General features: G+C 49.7%; 1 protein-coding gene across 1 annotated transcript in view; it reads left to right on the top strand.

Moving 5' to 3' along the window:
- RASSF5 (Ras association domain family member 5) overlaps positions 1-9,305 on the top strand; it is a 77,927-nt gene extending 68,622 nt beyond the window's left edge. The window contains exons 3-6 of the mRNA XM_056118953.1: positions 4,326-4,442; positions 5,526-5,823; positions 6,401-6,516; positions 8,702-9,305. Of these exons, the coding sequence (XP_055974928.1) occupies positions 4,326-4,442; positions 5,526-5,823; positions 6,401-6,516; positions 8,702-8,854 (684 nt within the window). The 3' untranslated portion in view covers positions 8,855-9,305. The remainder of the gene's footprint in view (positions 1-4,325; positions 4,443-5,525; positions 5,824-6,400; positions 6,517-8,701) is intronic.
- The last annotated feature ends 5,639 nt before the right edge of the window (positions 9,306-14,944 follow it).

Genomic DNA, 14,944 nt, shown 5'->3' with positions numbered 1-14,944 from the left:
CTTTATAACTTGTTCTCCTAGATAGTGACAATCTTTTGTTTCAAAGATTTGGACATCTGGCAAGTGAATAGAAATGTGGGCCTTTGGGGCTGGAGAGCTAGGACAGTAAGGCGCTTGCCTTGCATGCAGCCGATCTGGATTCAATCCCTCGCATCCCATATGGTTACCACCACCAGGAGTGTGATCCCTGAGCACAGAGCCAGCTATGAATCCTGAATACCACTGGGTAGCACTGTAGCACTGTCCTCCCGTTGTTCATCGATTTGCTCAAGCGGGCACCAGTAACATCTCCATTGTGAGACTTGTTGTTACTGTTTTTGTCATATCGAATATGCTAGGGGGAGCTTGCCAGGCCCTGCTGTGCAGGGGGGATACTCTCAGTTGCTTGCCGGGATCTCCGAGAGTGGCAGAGGAATTGAACCCGGGTTGGCCACGTGCAGGGCAAATGCCTTACCCGCTGTGCTATCACTCCAGCCCACCACTGGGTAAAGCCCCAAAATTTAAAAAATAAAATTTAAAGTGTGGGCCTTTGCCTAGCACTGTCTGCACTGTTCCCCTGAAAATTATTATTGATTCTTGGTCACATCGCTGATATGTGATGCTCTGAGGCAAGCCTTAGTGGCGGTGGAGACCTACTGACACACAAGTGTGAACTCTGCCGTGGGATGGGGCTTTGAGGTCTGCAGTTCCCTGCAAGGGTGGATACGAATCTTCTCAAGCATTCTATGCATTTTAAAGTCATCTGGAGACTTTGGAAGCCTCTCTGCCTGGCTCTATCAAACATCCTCCAATCAGAGCCTCCCCAGAACACGTTTCTAAAGATCCCAGTGGTTCCATGGCAGCCCAGTGGAGCTGGTCTAGATTCTGTGGTATCCTTGATGGGAGAGACTTAGCAGGGTCTTTGGGCTGTGGTGGGCTTCTGGAGGCGACTCATTCTGTCCACAAAGCAGATCTCGCTTCCAGTTTGGTACGGACTGCAGCCATCCCAGCCCCTGGTGCTGCCTTTCCAGGGGAAGCCACAGGGCTCTGGAACTCAGAGCTGGTGGGGTAAGGAGTACCACTTTCATATAAGTTCTAGAGAGTAGGGGGCCTGGGGCCACTTGCATCACTTCCCCAGGTTTGGGGTGGGAATGAGAGGGAATCATTGTGACCTTCTGTGAGATAAAAGAAAATAGGGTGAAGAAACTTTGGGTGAAGGCATCTCTGGCCTTTGCTATGCTCATAACCAGAAGTGGCCTGTTCTCACAGGAAATGACCATAGCTCAGGTGAAGAGGAGAGAGGTCTTCCAGCTGCACCATTGTTGAGCTTTTGCTTGTAGCAGTCGCACTATCGCATTGTCCTCCCATTGTTCATCCATGTGCTTGAGCGGGCACCAGTAACGTCTCCATTGTGAGACTTGTTGTTACTGTGTTTGGCATATAGAATACGCCATGGGGAGCTTGCCAGGCTCTGTCGTGCGGGTAGGATATTCTCGGTAGCTTGCCAGGCTCTCTGAGAGGGACAGAGGAATCGAACCCAGGTTGGCCGCGTGCAAGGCAAACGCCCTACCTGCTAGTTAGGTGTGAGAAAGTTGGTGCCTCCTGAGGAGTGACCACGTGGGTGCAGCAGAGATGGACCCATTTGGTGCCCACAGTCACCTGGCACTTGAGTGGAAGCTCCCACAGGGCAGGTGGGGACGGCCATAGTCAGGTCCCTCCTAGACGTGTGCCAGCATGGTTGGGACAGCCAGAATTTTCCAGGCACCATTTTATTTTTATTTTTTCTTGAGATTCTTTGAGTTACAATATTATTTATAATGTTTCCTCGTGCGCATAATTTCAACAACTCACCCATCACCAATGCAGTTGCCTCCCTTCTGAAAGGACTCTAATACCCCTCCCTTCCAGCCCCCCCCCCAACACATACCGTACAAACAAACACAATCTCTATTTTGTGGATCAGCCCTGCTGTTGTGTTGACCTTTAAGTCCCTCATATGAGAGAGATTATTCTGTATCCCTTTCCTTCACACTGACTTCATTCAGCATGAATTCATCCATTTTTTCCATCTATGTTACTGCAAATTATATGATTTTCTTTCCTTAGAGCTGCATAATATTCCATTGTGTATAGATACCACAAATTCTTTTTGTTTGGGGGCCAGACCCAGCTGTGCTCAGGGCGTATTCCTGAATTTGTCTCTCCTGATGGTGCTTGGGAGAACATATGTAGTGCTAGGGAACAAACTTGGGTCAGCTGCATGCAAGGCAAATGCCCTGCCCACTGTACAATCATTCTGGCCCCAGATTCTTCTATTTTATTTTATTTTAATTGAATCACCATGAGATACAGAGTTACAAAGCTCTTCGTGGTCAGATTTCAGTCATACAGTATTCCAACACCCATCCCTCCACCATCAATGTTCTCAATTTCTCTCCTGCCACCACCCCCCCCCCCCAGTCTACCAGTCTATCTTTATGGCAGGCACTTTCTCACTTTCTCTCTCTCTCTCTCTCTCTCTCTCTCTCTCTCTCTCTCTCTCTCTCTCTCTCTCTCCCCCCCCTTTTGGGGTTTGCATTATAGATCCTGAGAGGTTATCATGTTTACTCCTTTACCTAATTTTAGTACACAGTTCTTATTCAGGGTGATCATTTCCTCATTTCCAGCTATCTTTGTCATAGTGGTCCCTTCTCTATCCCAACTACTTTCTTCCCCAGCACTTGAGGCAGGCTTCAACCATGGACCAGTCCTCATGGCTCTTGTTTCAAGTATCACCAGGAATGGCTCCAGGCTCCCCAGCATCACTGGACTCTTAGTTTCTACTGTCCTTGGGTATTAATCTCGTCTTATGTTTTTATACCCCACAAAAGTGTGCAGTCATTCTGTGTCTGTGACTCTCCTTTGACTCATTTCACTCAGCATCATACTCTCCAGGCCCATCCATTTATAAGCAGATTTCATAACTTCATTTTTCCCAACAGCTTCTGTCCCCAAATTCTTTATCCATTCATCCATACATGGCCATTTGGGTTGCTTTGATATCTTGACCTGTGTACTAAGTGCTGTGATGACCCTGGGTGCACACCTTTTGAATTAGTGTCTTTGTGTTTGGGTGACAGATAACTGGGTTGTGTGGTGGTTCAAGTCCCATGTTTGCGAGATCTCCATGTTGAAAAATCTCCATTTTAAAGGCCTCTGGACTCGTGAATCAGCAGCGAACAGACTGTGTGAGGCTCCCACCGCCCACTCACCTCTGTGGGGAGCGTCTGCAGACGTGTCCAGCCTAGCCCTTCCCCGAAAATGGCTCCTGAGGGTGGCTGTAGGTGGGATTTGAGAACCACCAGGCTCCAGTGGGTCTAGGGCTTGTCCTTACAGTGAGGTCACAGGCTTCTTCCAGCATCTTTGAGCCTCAGGTCTGTGACAGGGAGACACAGGAAAGCTGTAGGATATCATGAACAGCGGGATTTTGTAAGGAGCACCCGAGGAAGGGCACGGTGAGGACAGACAGGCTAGAGGAGGCATCGTAACAGGGAGGAGTCACTCGTGTCCCTGCAGAGGGGAGGGGAGGGCACATGCTCCCGTGGCAGTCACAGTGGAAAGGGGCTGGTGCTGTTGGTGGGCTGTGTCCCCCACGGACAGCAGAGGTGGGGGGTGGCTCATGGCGAATTGGGGTCATGATGCAGGGGCCTATAAACTCCCCAGTCAAGCCAAGTGCCTCCAACAGCCAGAGGATGGTGCCGGGGAGGCAGCCCAGGAAGCGCGGGTGTCCCTGCTCACCAGGCCTCAGTTTCCACACTTCCGAAGGCAGGATTCTGAACCCAACTGCCGCTGCCTTCCTACTGGCTGTTTCTGAGATTTGTCCCCTTCTGAGGGCGTTTGGACCAATCACAGACAGCACCAGGAGATAGGCTGAGCGGGCACTGGGCTTAACACTGGGAACTTAACCTGGGCTGACTGTGGAGACCTCACAAGACCCTGCATTTCCTTCCTGCTGGAGCTTCCGCCCCAGCAGGAAGAAGATTGATGTCCGATTCTTCAACTTTGCTCTCCTGGCTCACCCATGGAAGGTGTGAGAGGAGGATCAGGGTGTCAGGGGCGGGCGCAGCGGGCTCAGAACCTCCTTTTACTTCTGCGTCAGCCCAAGCCCCTCCCAGGGCTGCTGCATGTCTTCCCCTGGAGCACTGAGGTACCAGGAGACAGATTGGGAGCCGGCTGCTGCCTCCCCAGGGACTGGCGGTGGGGGCTGGCCTGGCTGGCCTCATCTGTCCAGCCTCTCCTGCTGGCGCATGTCTTCTCGGTCAGAAGCCGTTGGGGTACTGTGCCAGCCTCTCTTCTCACCCCCTCAGAATGCAGGTGCCACCGAGGAAGCGCCCGCGCCGCGGAGCCCGCCCACACTGCAGGAGCTCAAGCAGAAGATCGAGAGCTACAACACGCGAGAGAAGAACTGCCTGGGCATGAAACTGGTGAGGGGCTCCGGCTCTGCCCACTAGGGCCCCTCCCTCCCTCGAGAACCTCCAGAGGCCTCAGGGCTTTGTAGACTGTTGGCCAGGGCTGGGAGCTGGCTGGAGGAGAGGGGGCCCTTTGTGCTTTGGGGAAGCCAGAATAGGGGGTTTTGGAAAAGGTCTGGGGGCTTTAGTAGGTTTATGCTTTTCCCCCTCTCTCTCTGTCTCTGTCTCTCTTTCTTTCTCTGTCTCTCTGTCTCTGTCTCTCTCTCTCCCTCCCTCCCTCCTTCCCTCACTCACTCTCCCTCTCTCTCCCCCCTTCTCTGTCTCCCCCCAAGGATGAGAGTCAGGTCTCATAAATGCAAGGCATGTTCTTTACTGCCAAGCCACATCCCTGACTTCCTCCTCCTCCTCTTCCTTCTCCTCCTCCTCCTCCTCTTCTTCCTCCTCTTTTTCTTCTCCCTTTTTCCTCTCTCCCTCCTCCTCCTCCTCCCCTTCTCCTTTTCCTCCTCCTCCTCCTCCTCCTCCTCCTCCTCCTCCTCCTGCTCCTCCTCCTCCTCCTCCTCCTCCTCCTCCTCCTCCTCCTCCTCCTCCTCCTCCTCCTCCTCCTCTGTGTGCAGTGCGCTGAGCAGATGGGAAAGGCTGTTTGCAGTGGGGAGAGGAGAAACAGTGAGAGAACTTTGTCCCCTGCTGGCGAGTGACAGCAACTACCTTTTTGGGGTTTCAGTCAGGTAGAGTGCCAGAAAATGCAGTTGTGGGGTCCTGGGGCTTAAGCCTTTCCAAAGTGTTCTTGGGAAAGAAATGCACAGGGAAATCCAGGGTGATTCTCCAAAGACCTTCTTACAGAACCTTCTGCTGCTGCTGCTGGTCTGGAGGAGCAAACTAGAGAGAAACTCCAAATCCCTTAAGGTGGGAACTCACCTAAGGCAGTTGGCATCTGCCTGGTGCAGGATATTGGGGCAGGCACCTGGAGTCTCCTCTCTGATGGCTGGGCCCGGTGGGCACACTAGGGTCAGTGGAAGTATCCAGGAACCCGGGAAGCAGGAGGGGCTGTTAGGAGAGGCAGGTCTGACCCCGTATGGTACCACCACCTCCCCCACCCAGAGTGAAGATGGCACCTACACGGGCTTCATCAAAGTGCATCTGAAGCTCCGGCGGCCGGTGACGGTGCCTGCCGGAATCCGGCCCCAGTCCATCTACGATGCCATCAAGGATGTGAACCCCGCCAACACCACGGACAAGAGGACGTCCTTCTACCTGCCGCTCGATGCCATCAAGCAGCTGCACATCAGCAGCACCACCACGGTCAGCGAGGTCATCCAAGGGCTGCTCAAGAAGTTCATGGTCGTGGACAACCCCCAGAAGTTTGCACTTTTCAAGCGGGTCCATAAGGACGGGCAAGGTAGGAGGATGAGCACCCCAGCAGGATGCCTCCCCCATCCTGTGTGATCCCCTATAGCCCTGGATCTGAGAGGGATTTCTGGGCACCATGTCCAGCTCCAGAAAGGCGCCCCTCTGAGCAGAATCCTATGTGCATTCTAGGCAGATCTCATGCTTGCTCAACCCCCACCCTGACCCCCCACCCCCACCCCCAGTCCATCTGTGACTTCCCAGCCCAGGGCACAGCTCATCTTTGGGAAGATGGTGTGAATGGAAACAAGTTTAAAACTTCAAGTATCAGGGCCAGAGTGATAGTTCAGAGGGTAGGGCATTTGCCTTGCACCTGGATTCTATCCCCAGCATCCCATATGGTCCCCCAAGCACTAGCAGGAGTAATCCCTGAGCATCGCTGGGTGTGACCCCAAAACAAAACAAAACAAAACAAAAAAACTTTAAGTATCACCAGAGACAACATTTCTTGCTGTCAGTTCATCTCTGCTGTTAGAACCAACCCACCTCTGCCATCCCAGGGGGATACCACCCATCCGGCCCCTTCACTCTTTTCCAAGTGAGCTCGATTCCCCTCTCTTGGTTTGCAGTGCTCTTCCAGAAACTCTCCGTGGCTGACTGTCCCCTCTACCTGCGCTTACTTGCTGGGCCCAACACAGATGTCCTCAGCTTTGTGCTAAAGGAGAACGAGACTGGAGAGGTAGAGGTAGGTCCAGCCCAGCGGGCAGCAGGAACCCAGCCAGCAGGGTACCAGGGTGGGCGTGGGCAGGTAGAGGCCCCACTCTGGCAGGAATGTGCTGGAAGGGAGCCAAGCAGGTCAAGGTTCAGTGTTCTAACCAGGATTGGAACTACCAGGATTGGATAATGAGTCAGGGCTTGTGTCCAGGATAAAAAAGGATTTCATGTACTAGATTTCTGAAAATTCAGGGTGGAGAGGCAGCGTAAGTTGTCTTTGTTTCTGGATGGCCCGCAGCCGTTGAGGCCACACTGCAAGGCCACCAGTTGTCACTCAGGTCCTTCACAGATAGGCCTCCTCTCCCTGAGGGGAGCTCACATGGGAGATGCGGAAAAGCCAGGCTGCAGCTGCGGTGGTCTGGATGTCTCAGAGCAATGACCAGGTTTGGGGAGTGTCTCATGGTGATGATCGTCTAAGGTTGGATGAAGGTGGGGGTCACTCTGGGGAACGGAGGCAGACAAGACTCTCTCCCTTCCTCTTTTTTCTTTTTTTTTAACGTTTTTTTGGGCCATACCTGTCAGTGCTCAGGGGCTATTCCAGACTCTGTGCTCAGAAATTACTCCTGGCAGTGCTTAGAGGACCGTATAGGATGCCGGGAATTGAACCTTGGTTGGCTGTGTGCAAGGCACGCGCTCTTGCCACTGTGTGGTGGCTCCGGCCCAAGGCTGTCCCTTCTGACACGGTGCCCTCCACCTGCTTTACATAGTGCCAGGAGAGGGGGCTCCCAGCAAACAAACAAGGGGGGAAATGTATCCTATCCCCTCAAGATGTTTGAGCACTGCAGGTGCAGTGGAAGCTCAGGCACCTGGGATTTTAGATTTGGGTTCAGTTTGTGTTTTCTTGCCAAGAACCCGAGGGCTGTGGCGCTAGCCCTCCTCAGTGGACCTCTCCATGTTCTCAGGTGGGGCTTAAACCTGCTAAGCTCTGTACTCAGATAGTTTAGGAATAGAATCTCAATGGCCTCAGGGCAGCAATTTGGAATTCTTGCCTCCCCTTACTTGCGCTGTCAGGGGTGGGGTGCTGGGGTTTTTCCAGGTTCCTTAGCCAGTGAGAAAGCAGCTGATGGCTGCTCAGAGTCCGTGATGTACGCCAGGTCACGCAGCTTCTGAGTCACGCCCAGCCCTCCTTCATCTGAATCACACCAGGAGCCAGGAGAGCTCACCCCAAAGCAGAATGTTGGAGGAGGTCGGCAGGGACCCAGGGAGATTCCTACATCAGTGTTGAGATCTTGGTTGACACAGAGGAAATGTAAGATTATTGATTTTCAAATGAACAAATGAAGAACACAACCCAAACAACTGGCCTAAGGAACTGGACACTTGGCCTGGAGAGGCCAGGATTTAAAATTTTTGCTCCTGGCTAAGGGAATTCAGAGCCTTGAAACCAGTTTTGCAAGAAGCATTAAAAGAACTTCTCAAGGGGCTGGGGTGATAGCACAGCGGGTAGGGCGTTTGCCTTGCACATGGCTGACCCCTGTTCGATTCCCACATTCCATATGGTCCCCCAAGCACGGCCAGGAGTAATTCCTGAGTGCATGAACCAGGAGTAACCCCTGTGCATCGCTGGGTGTGACCCAAAAAAGAAAAAAAAATAACTTCTCAAAGGACAGGACAAGCTTCCAAACTTGTGGTCTTGAGTATGGTACTACTCACTGATGATTGCCCGCGGCTAACTTGCTGAGGGACTTTATACATTTTTTAATAATGACTTAGAGTCTTCATTCATATTGGTTAAAATCACATAGCAACCGTCCCAAATAGACTTTTATTGATTTATTTTATGACAATTCCATTTGCCATTCCCTTAAGTTTGGTTGGAGTAAGTCATATAAAATAAATTTGTTATGTGCCTGCCAAGAGAGCGAGCTGAGGAGTAGGAGGGAACCCGGGAACGTTGGTGGAGTGAAGGGACTATTGGTGGTGGGATTGGTGTTGAAATACTCTATGCCCGAAACAACTCTATTATGAATAACTGTATCAATCATGGTGTTCTAAGAAAAATTAAAAGAAAAAAAAACTTTGCTGCTAATAAGGTGGGCATGGCCCATGCTTTAGTCACTCACAGCAGATGTCGAAACTGTGAGAAAGGGTGCTGCACTCCATAACTTCTAACTGTCTCCTGTTCTCTTTCTCCCTCCTCCCCTCCTCCTGTGCAGTGGGACGCTTTCTCCATCCCTGAGCTCCAGAACTTCCTAACAATCCTGGAAAAAGAGGAGCAGGACAAAATTCAACAAGTGCAGAAAAAGTATGACAAGTTCAGGCAGAAACTAGAGGAGGCATTAAGGGGTTCCCAGGGCAAAGCTGGCTAACCGGTCCTGCTTCTTCCTCCCCCGGTGCCCTCAAATTTATTTTTATTCTGAATTATTATTTTGCAACAGACATTTCTTCTCAGGATGTCTCTGGCAGGGATGTCTGTCCCAGCCAATGTTTGCAGATGTGACCTGGTCTCTGGTGTGATGTGTGTGGGGTAAGGGCTTGAAGTGGCTGGGCTTAGAGCCCCTGGGAAGGCCTGGGCGCCTCCCATCATCTGTGGGCCTCTACAGACAGAACACTTGCTTCTCCATCAACAAAGTGGATCTCTTCCTACCAGCTGGCAAAGGAAAAAGAAATGGTTTTAGAATTCTGTGTTCTCACACGGGATTGCTCCCTTTCTACTTCTCTTCTTTGCCACCCACCGTACCTTTATTTATGAGATGAAAGTTGCACCGTGTCCCTTGAGCAGGTCTGAGCTAAGCCCTTGAATGCAGGATTATGCTCATGACAAGGACTATCCTTCAATGTCCCAAGGGACCATTGTTCCTGCTTATGGGAGGGTCATAAAGCCACCGGCCCAGGTGCCAAATGAGACCAAAGCTGCCATTGGCTCCGAGATTCCGCTAACACTGCAGTTTGCCCTGGCTCCAGCACCCGGGAGTTTGTGCATATGATAAACCCAAAGGCATATATCTGCGGACATGTGGCACAAAGCCAAATCTTGTCAACAATTGCTTGAAGTTGCAAGTTAACTTTGCCATCATTTTCATGTGTTTCCACCAAAGGGAAACCCGCCATTTGTGATGTTTAAAGTCTCCTGATGAGTATGGAAATCCAACAGTTGGAGAAAGCCAAAGAGCTCTGCTGAGAAGCAAGGGCACACTTGTGCCCATCCTCCCCCCCCCCAGCAGAGCACGAGAGAGCCTGACGGCCACTATTTTCCTCTTGGTCATTCTCTCCTCCCAGTGGGACGCTAGAGTCTCTGCCAGAAGCTTGGTCACACGGGGGCAGCCTCCCATTCGGCCAGCTTGAAAACTGCTGTTCAGAAGCACCGGCCAGACCCTGGCACTGCATCTGATGAGCCTGTGGACCCGGCCTCCCTGCTGACCTCAGTGCCTTTTTGTTTTCTCAAAGACACGGGAGCAGGGTGTCAGCTTGAAGCTCTGCTCCTGATTTGCTTCTGTTGTACAGGAGACAAGACTAAGGGAATCCTGTGGTGTGAGGGTCACGGATCTCTTCCCAACCAAAGTCTTGGGCTCCCGGGAAAGTGCTGTCAAACTGAAATCTGACTCTCCAGCTCTTTGTTTATGCTCCAACTTGGAAATAAAGTTGAGTTGTTATTCAACAGTTCATGCAAGTAGCCAGCCTGCAGACACTCCAGTACAGAAGGAGGACAGTGAACTTGAATCCAGTCTCTGAGAGACCGTTTCTTTGCTGTCCTCTGCCTTTGCAAGTCCCGCTTGGGTTGGTTCCAACCCAGTCTTTGTTGTGTAGCCTCAGAAGTTTCCTCCCTGATGCTTGCTGAATCTACACCACCCCTGGCCCCAGAGGGTGTGTGCTGACCCCTCAGGCTCCAAACTGTGTGGTTCTCCAAGCTGCCCAGGCTGGGCAAATCTTTATGAGATTTGTGAGCCACAGAATTCCCCTGGTTCTCTGCCATCTCAGGCTCAGTCTCATGGCTTCCCTCGCTCAAAAAAAAAAAAAAAATGTTTTTTAAAAGCCTCTTCCTGCTGTGTATGAAATGGCCTGGGAGAGAGAACCCGTTCCTGTTCCTGCTGCATGCTCAAATGTGAACAGAAGCATGGCTCCTGCTGTGAATGCTGCTCAGAGCCCCCCCGCTGTCGGGAGGCTATAGTATTTTTGAGAAGGACAAAAAGGAAAAAAAAGTCATGTACATATCATATATACATAAGGCAAATTGTTATATATATATATATAAAGAGAAGGTGTTTATGAAATAACAAAATTATGGGGGGAGGGAGTATTTGAAGCACAGGTGGGTCTAGGTCAGGCTGGACTGTGTCTCAAGCCTCCCTTCTCCTGCAGTGGTGTGACGCTGGCAGTGCCTTCTATCACTGTGTCCCCAATATGTCTGTGTTGTTTGGAGAATATTTTTTTTCTAAATGTCTTTAGTATATTGTTTTGGGGGGAATAAAGTAATAAAAGCTTGTGAAAAATGCTTCAGACTGGAGACGTTCCTTGAACTTCCGCCACTTTATGAAGTGGCTGGAGAGAGGGAGGGTCCGGATGAGCACACGTTCCTGACGGGAGCAGCTTCTGGCAAGCAGAAGGATGGAGGCTGAAGTCAATTAGTAGCCTGACCTGATGGCTGCTACCTAGTAACTGGCTATTTTGCTTCTCCCTAAAGCCAAGGAGGAAAGAGCATAGGGGACACTGAGGCAGAAAAGAGAAAGAACATGCTGGAGTCCATAATGCCAAACCAGCATCACTGAATACTGAGGAAATCAGACTCTTCTACTTCCAGAATTAGTAAAAATGTAGGGACATACCTTAAGAAGCCAGGAATGTACCTTTGAAAGGGTAAAATCACCTTCCCTGAAGGTAACCAGAATGGCTAGCTGACCAGAATGGCCCCTGTTAGCATCATCTAACTTCCATCAAAGGCACGTCTCATTTAATCTTTTCTTTTTAAAAAAAAAAAAAAAGCTCTTTCGGGGCTGGAGCAATAGCACAGCGGGTAGGGCGTTTGCCTTGCACGCAGCCAACATGGCCAACACAGGTTCGATTCCCAGCATCCCATAGGGTCCCCCGAGCTCCGCCAGGAGCAATTCCTGAGTGCATGAGCCAGGAGTAACCCCTGAGCATCGCTGGGTGTGACCCAAAAAGCAAAAAAAAAAAAAAAAGCTCTTTCGCTCTTTCCTGCCTGCCTCCTAGGACTGGTCACCATCATACAATGAGCAGGGCTCTTGGGTTTGCACGGTTATTCAGAGCTCATCCTGTCCTTTCCATAACTCCCCGCAGGAGAGAATACTTAATCCAACAGATGTTCTTAAAGGGATGTAAGAATGGGGCATGTCTGTCACATCCATTCCCTGCTGGGGTCTTTACAAGAGCCAGGAATAGCCTCTGAGCACTGCTGGGTGTGGCCCAACCTCCCCACCTCACAATGTTCATGGTTGTAAATTGGATCAATTTCCTCCCAGGATGGGAGAAGCATGCTGAAAGTAGACTATCAACCAAACATGATTGCCACTCAAAGCCTCTTTTGCAAACCACAGCACTCAAAAGGAGAGAGAGGGAAATTCCCTGCCACAGAGGCAGGGTGGGATGGGGGCTGGGGGATGGGAGGGATACTGGGATCCGTGGTGGTGGGAAATGCGCACTGGTGGAGGGATGGGTGTTTGATCATTATATAATTGAAACCCAAGCACAAAAATGTGTAAGTCTGGAAAAAAATAAAATAAAATGTTTTTAAAAAAAAAAAGAAAGAAAAAAAATTGCCCTTAAATTAAAAAAAAAAAAAGTTGTAAAAAAAAGCTCTCCAGCACGGCCACAGCCCCAGAAGCACAAGGGCTTAATGCAGAACCCAGCAGCTTGGAGCAGAAAAGTGAAAGGACTATGCGTTAATCCAGGCAATCATTTCTGCCCAGAGGGGAAAGGGTGTTGCTCCCTTCCGCCCTCCTCCCTCTGGAAAGAAAGATGGCGGCCACATGGGGGCCTTGTGGACAGCAGGTATGAGCCGGGGGTGTGGGGGCGACAAAAACCTCATGGGAAGGGGGGCGTTCCGGTCCGTCCTTCACGCCCTACCGAGGTCACCAGTCACCCCCCACGAGCGGCTCTCCAGCACAGCCACGGCCCCAGAAGCACAAGGACTTAATGCAGAGCCCAGCAGCTTGGAGCAGAAAAGTGAACGGACTATGCATTGACCCAGGCCATCAAGTCTGCCGGAGGGGAAAGGGTGTTGCCCCATTCGCCCTCTCCTCTCTGGAAAGAAAGATGGCGGCCACATGGGAGCCTTGTGGACAGCAGGTATGAGCCGGGGGTGTGGGGGCGACTAAAACCTCATGGGAAGGGGGGCGTTCCGGTCCGTCCTTCACGCCCTACCGAGGTCACCAGTTGCCCCCCACGAGCGGCTCTCCAGCACGGCCACAGCCCCAGAAGCACAAGGACTTAATGCAGAACCCAGCAGCTTGGAGCAGAAAAGTGAAAGGACTATGCGTTAATCCAGGCAATCATTTCTGCCCAGAGGGGAAAGGGTGTTGCTCCCTTCCGCCCTCCTCCCTCTGGAAAGAAAGATGGCGGCCACATGGGAGCCTTGTGGACAGCAGGTATGAGCCGGGGGTGTGGGGGCGACAAAAACCTCATGGGAAGGGGGGCGTTTCGCTCCGCCCTTCATGCCCTACCGAGGCCACCAGTTGCCCCCCACGAGCGGCTCTCCAGCACGGCCACGACTCCAGAACACAGAAACCAATTTCTTAACTATCTGACTTTCAGTAGAAATACTTCCAGGGTCAATAGGTAAAAGAGCAGAAATCCAAAACCAACATTTAATTCTTGAACCCAGCTGGAGAAAGCAAATCACTTCACAATGCTTTTTCAGCATGTCTGATTGGGGGGGGGGGTAAACTCTAAATAATAGTGGTGAATCTTTTATTGAAACAATCTAATCAAAGCGGATAGAGTGTTAACTAGAATTCATCTGCCTCACAGGGACGGGGAGGGGTGGGGGGTGGGGTTTTATTGGGGTTCTTCATGGGAAAAAATAAGTATTGGTAAAGGGAAATGTGTTTGATATTTGCATGACTGAGACATAAACCTGAAAGCTTTGTAACCTTTCCCACAGTGATTCAATAAATAAAAAAAAAAAAAAAAAAAAAAAAAGAAAGAAAAAAAATTGCCCTTAAATTAAAAAAAAAAAAAGTTGTAAATTGGACCGGGGTTTGACTGTTTGCCTTAGCACAGTTCAAAAAACCAACACATGGTCAAACTCCCCTGCCCTCTAACATGTACCCATCCATGGTGTTTACAAAGGAGAAAGGGAAGGTGACCTGATGCAAATGTGGCAGCATTGTATCCTTAAAAAGTTCTGGGTTATCTTTTGCAAACCACAACACCCAATAAGAGAGAACAAAAGGGAATGCCCTGCCATAGAGGCAGGGTGGGATGGGGGTGATGGGGAGTGGGAGGGATACTGGGATCCATGGTGGTGGGAAATGGGCACTGGTGAAGGGATGGGCATTTGATCATTGTATAATTGAAACCCAAGCACAAAAATTTGTAAGTCTACAACTGTACCTCATATGTCTCACTAATAAAAATAAATAAATAGATAAATAAATAAAAGTTCTGGGTAGACTAGGTAATAGGAGCTGTTCTTTTTTTTTTCAGATTAAATACCTAGGTATAATTTTTAAATTTACTTTCATTTTTTTAAATTTTTATTAGTGAAACACCATGAAGTACGGTTGTAGACTTACAAATTTTGTGCTTGGGTTTCAGTTATACAATGATCGAGTACCCATCCCTCCACCAGTGCCCATTCCCCACTTCCAATGCTCCCACTATCCCTCCCACCCCTGTTCATTTTATTTTTATCAACTGCATATTGTAGAGAAATAGATACAGACCTATGAAAACTTTCCTGATACAATCAAATTAGAAAGGGCAGCGCAATAGAGGCTGGAGCAATAGTACAGCAGGTAGGGTATTTGCTTTGCATGGGTCCAGGTCTGCCGAGTGCAAGGCAAACGCCCTACCTGTCTATAGCTCCAGCCCAACCACCATATTTTATTATTGCTATATATGCCATATACCTCAGATGAAACTCTAGCTATCCAAAAGTTTTGGTATATTAGAATCTGGGCTCAATATCTAAAAATCCTTTTTCAGTTTTTTATGCTCATGAGGGCCAAGAGGATTAGTAAAATTAACTGCAACTTGTGTTAATTAGACCACATTCATCTGTGAACTCCCACAGGTACATGTCAGCATTAGTGAGTTGAGTTTTTCTTACAGTGAGTTAAATATGTGTAATGGTCAATTCTGGGCTAATAAAAGGTTGGTTGCATCTCACACACATTTTCATATTCATCTCCTTTTTTCTTTCCAAGATCCAGGTGATACAAATAATACAAAAAATATATATACAAATTTGTGAATATTGTAGGTATTTTCAAATATTTGTT

Source organism: Sorex fumeus, unplaced genomic scaffold (genome assembly GCF_029834395.1).
Source record: "Sorex fumeus unplaced genomic scaffold, SorFum_2.1 ptg000039l, whole genome shotgun sequence".
In the NCBI taxonomy this organism is placed as follows: Eukaryota; Metazoa; Chordata; class Mammalia; order Eulipotyphla; family Soricidae; genus Sorex; species Sorex fumeus.
The sequence above is the reverse complement of the archived record's forward strand: the minus strand, read 5'-3'. Positions and strand labels throughout refer to the sequence as shown.